Source organism: Cryptomeria japonica, chromosome 3 (assembly GCF_030272615.1).
Source record: "Cryptomeria japonica chromosome 3, Sugi_1.0, whole genome shotgun sequence".
Lineage (NCBI taxonomy): Eukaryota > Viridiplantae > Streptophyta > Pinopsida > Cupressales > Cupressaceae > Cryptomeria > Cryptomeria japonica.
The window spans coordinates 703944782-703949838 of NC_081407.1; the positions used below are offsets into that span (position 1 = coordinate 703944782).

Sequence of the window (5057 nt, forward strand, 5' to 3'; positions counted from 1 at the left end):
ATTAGAAGGTGAAAGATAACATGGGATTTGGATTGGTGTAGTGGTTGCAAGTGACACTCAAAGATGTTGCAGGTGGATGTAAAAGGTTGTTGTAGAGCTCATGGAAAAGGTATTTTTAAAAATCTTGTACATAAAGTTTTTATTATGATGATGAAATCATAATGTTCAAGTGGTACTATTCTTAAGCATGGTAAATATTAATAACATTCCTATTAATATGCTTTTTCGTATTGCTATTCAATCATTGAAAAATCTAGGTAGTGAGGTTGTGTTTCTTTCTTCATTTTTCCCATTGACCTTTTAGTTGGCCTTTCAACTTCTTGATCTTTATGAAACATTACAATTTTATTTATTTTATTTGGAGATTATATTTTATATAACTTTTAATGTGCAAGTTTTGAATTGTCTTTAAGATTTTTTTTGGTTGCGTACAAATTTAAACAAGAGTCATGTAGTGATCATTTGATTCCATAAAAAAAATATTGAGATTGTTGATAAAAAAAATTGACCTTATTTTTTTGTCTATTTAATACATGATGGATTGATTAGCTCTAAAATTATATGTTATGATTATCTAATTTATTAATATTTAATATATTGCACAAAAACATACCAAATATTTCATAGATTATATCACAACATATAATTATTTATCATAAATGAAATAACATTATTTACTTTAAATATGTCACCTCTATTTTCCCTCATATTTTAAGTATAATAAAATTACATATCTCAATAACTGAGTGACTCAAATCTAATAGAATAAAAAAGTGATCTTGATGATGGATCATTAATAAAAAGAAAAATTCACCCAATCGACTCTAGAAACAACAACCATCCCTTGAAATAATTTGCTAATACAAGCTTATTATTATATTTAATTGTGTTGAAAATCGATCGATCTGTAAACATAAGATAAATACCGTGCAATTTTGATGAGAATTCCTTCGGCTTGCAAATTTCTGGAAAAAGCATTATTACATTGGGAGAAACGAATTCAAGACTCGAGGAATGGATAATCTGTGTATCCAACGACGGGATCGGAAGTATAAAATGTTTCTCTGTGGTATTTATTGAGGGGCGCATTCAACTCAAATCTTTTTGGCAGATCTGGATTTGCCAGAAACAGTCGCCCATAAACCACTAAATCTGTTTTGCCACTGGAAACAACTTCGTTACCACCATCCCGATCATACCCCCCTGCAGCCAAAAATGTTCCCTTGAATGCTTTCCTGAACGGAATAAGGCTCTTTTCACTCGCTATCGTTGTCTGCGAATTAACAATCCTGGGCTCAACGAAATGTGCATATAAAATGTTGTATTTATTCAGAGCCTCCGCCATGTAAAGCCCCAGCGCCTCCGGATTTGAGTCATAAGCTTCAGAATGAGCAGAAAATGGAGAAAGTCGAATTCCCACATGCTCTGCTCCGATTTCATCCACCACTGCTTCCACAACTTCAAGAGCAAATCTGCAACGGTTCTCCAATGTTCCGCCATAGCGATCGGTTCGATCGTTCACGCTGTCTTTCATGAACTGGTCGACAAGGTACCCATGAGCCCCATGGATTTCAACACCGTCGAAACCTGTTCGAAAAAGTAGTGATTATATCAACAAAAGGAACATTCTCTTCTTCAAATCAGCATAGCCACAGATAAGAATAAAAACATACCTGCATCAATAGCATTTCTGGCAGCATTGCGAAAATCTGCAACAATTATAGGAATTTCCTCTGTTTTCAAAGGCCGAGGACGAGAGAAGTCTGCCACATCTTTTCGATTCGTTAAAGGGATCTTTCCAGATATTGGTTTGCTTGTGGATGAAACTGTAGATTGGCCATTAGGCTGATAATCTGCATTGCAATACATATTATACATATACTGTTTGATTTGCATGACAACCACCAAATTGAAAAAAACAGGGGAAAGCATGGAAATACTGACCCACATGAGAAACTCTTCCGGTATGCCATATTTGGCAGAAGAAAATCCCCCCTTTATCATGCACAGCCTTCACAATGGGCTTCCAGGCTTCAACCTGCTCCTGTGTCCATATTCCAGGCGCATCTACATGCCTGCAATTTGAAGAGAATTATATATCAGTAAACATTCAGAAGTTTGGAGCAAGGAAAAATTGAAATGAAGGTAAGTGGAGTCCTGACCCACCCTTGAGCAGTATCAGAGACCCCTGTTGCCTCGGCGATCAACAAGCCCCCACGGGTTGTTCTCTGAGAGTAGTACAAAATTGCATGCGGTTGAGGAATGTTGCTGTAGGATCTTTGCCTGGTAAGAGGAGCCAAAACCACTCTGAAACCAAAAGAAACAGAAAATTGTTAGAGAAAAAAATCAATCTTGATGGTCCTTGTTGAGTAAAAGATCAATTTTGATTTGAAGAAGAGATACCTGTGAGCCAAATTGAAAGGACCCATTTGGTAGGGTGTTAAAAGCGGAGCTGAGGTGGGCTTAGTTCCAGACATGGTGCTTGTAGAAGTGGAGGCTAAAATGTTTGGGAACGAAAAGGATCTGAAATTTGGGTGAGAAGGCATTGAAATTATTAGATATATATATAGGTAAGGGAGGCCCAGGCGTGGTGTGGAGTCAAAGTCAAAGCTCATGCAAACGTCAGTACATACGTACATTTGCATAGTCATACAGGGGAATTGTTGACCGTCATTTTTTTGTGAATCCAATACATTGTATTTAGTCATTTCGCCGACTTTTCAAAGTTTGAGTTCGATTTCGGCACAAACTCCAAAAATTTATGAAGTTTTCAAATTGTGAGAGTCCGACAACGTGGAAGGAAGAGAATTGCCGTCCACATTTGAGTACACGTGAATAGGTTGGTGCATATTTAAAGTTAATTAGCACATGTATCAAATGTTGGTGTAATGACACACAGGTTATATATTAAAGAATGCTAAAACTGAATTTAGGACTGATGATCATTTATATCACGTCACAATAAAAATAAATTAATATTTGGGTTTCTTTTTACTGAAATTGTCTATGCAGATATCAAATTGCATCTGATCAGACAATTTTTTATTTATTTATGGAAGTCCCAACCTCCAAGCACGATAGCCCAGCAAGGGCATGAAGCCCACGAGTTCCAGTAGACCAAATGTCCATTGACATCAGCGAATTATTTTGTATTTACTAGCAATTGCACCTTGGTGTGCAATGGGTACGCCGAAGAGGTGTGGAATGTCAATTGGGAAAAAATTTAGTCTATTTTTTTATCATATATTTGTGTAGTACGTGTGATCAATTGATAGAAAATCTAGTATATTTTTTTTATGCAACAAAGGTCTCAATGGACAAGTGATAATTTCACTACAACTATGTAGATCCACTTACATGGATTCAAACACGACTAAAATAAAACTTTATATATATATATATATATATATATATATAGAGAGAGAGAGAGAGAGAGAGAGAGAGAGAGAGAGAGAGAGAGAGAGGTGAATGAAAAAATATGGAGAGGTAGAGAGGCATATATATATATATATATAGAGAGAGAGAGAGGGGGGGGGGGGGGGGGGGGGGCGGCACATCTACAGATAGAAGTAGACAAAGGAAGAAAGAGGTAGAGATGATGATAGAAGAGAGGAAGAGGGAAACAAATAGATAGAGGTAGAGGGATAGGTAAAGTAGATAGAAATAGGGAGACAAAGAGTGAGAGATAAAGATATATAGAGGAAGGGAGAGAAGGAAAGATATAGATCTAGATATAAATAGTGAGATAGAGTTATAGAGATAGAGATATAAGAAGATATAGAGGGGTGGGGAGAGAGAGAGAGAGAGAGAGAGAGAGAGAGAGAGAGTAAATTTTTACCACAACATCCTTATATTGGAATGTATTGCATTCACTATACTAATCAAATCAATTGACAACACAAATTGGTGGTACATGTTTAAGGAGAGATGTGCAAGATGATTACTATGTCTAAAGTTGTTGGATCATTATTCATTGGTTATTTTTGCTATTATATTTTTTACGTACTTTTTTTCACTAATTGTTTTCTACTTGTCAAGACATTGATATATTTGTCAATGTTATGTCTGTACCACTCTTTTTGCAAACAAATCATAGTTAATAGGAGAATACAAGTAAGCATATTTGATTGATGTTGAAAAAGATTAAGTTTATTGATCTTGATAAGGCCATTTCTTTTAGTGCTCGACATAAAATATATAAACGAAATTTGAAATCCACTACTTATCTATGTGGAACACATGATAGTTCAACCGAGATAGGCTTCCTTGCAAGAATTAAGTGACAATGCCACCCAAATTTCATTGCAATCATGTGAAAAGGTCTTAATTCAATATCAAACATTGTCAAATAGACATCCAAAATGATGGATAGATAATGTGGTGTAAAGTCTATCTGCTTTCAAATTAGAAGAGACAAAGAGAGATGAAGGGAATAAGAATGATTAAATTAAAATTTTAATAACATTTATTTATTATTTGTAATTTCATTAAAAAACATATATTATTAAAATTAATTTCACACTTCAATCTTAATTCAAAATTCAAATATAACAAAATTTAATAATATTAAAAAAATTATTAATAAAAATAATAATAATAAAGATTTATTTTATTAAATTAGTATTTTTTAAATTAAATTAAATTGAAAATTTAGATCTAAATTAAAAATTAAAATTAAATAAATTAAATACAAAATTAAAATATATCAAAATCTAAATATTAATAAATAATAATTTAAACAATAATTATAAATAATAAATTTATTACATTGATAAATAAAAAGTAAAACTAATTTTTGAAGTTAATAATAAATAAAAAAATAAAATTATATAAAATTCAAATCATACATGAAAACTAAATTAACATTATAATAAAAAGGTGAAAAACTATTCAACGTGCTTGTTAGTAATTTGTAAATAGGGGGAATCACACTTTGGATTTGACTTTGTTTTGATGACGGGAAGAAATGCATTTTTCCTTTGATCCATTACGCTTCTGCTTGAAAAATGCGAATAGACATCAAAGTAAAAGAACTGGCGAAAAAAGATCCTATGACT

The 5057-nt window shown here is 33.1% G+C and overlaps 1 protein-coding gene across 1 annotated transcript; it reads right to left on the reverse strand.

Annotated features, from left to right (window-relative positions):
- Positions 1 to 868: 868 nt before the first annotated feature.
- On the reverse strand, positions 869 to 2522 carry LOC131066985 (putative 12-oxophytodienoate reductase 11). The gene is made up of 5 exons (XM_059217940.1): positions 2404 to 2522; positions 2167 to 2307; positions 1945 to 2075; positions 1674 to 1853; positions 869 to 1587 (listed from the first exon to the last, which is right to left on the reverse strand). The coding sequence occupies exons 1-5, from the start codon at positions 2475 to 2477 to the stop codon at positions 1001 to 1003; spliced, it is 1113 nt and encodes a 370-aa protein (XP_059073923.1). The 5' UTR covers positions 2478 to 2522; the 3' UTR covers positions 869 to 1000.
- Positions 2523 to 5057: the final 2535 nt, after the last annotated feature.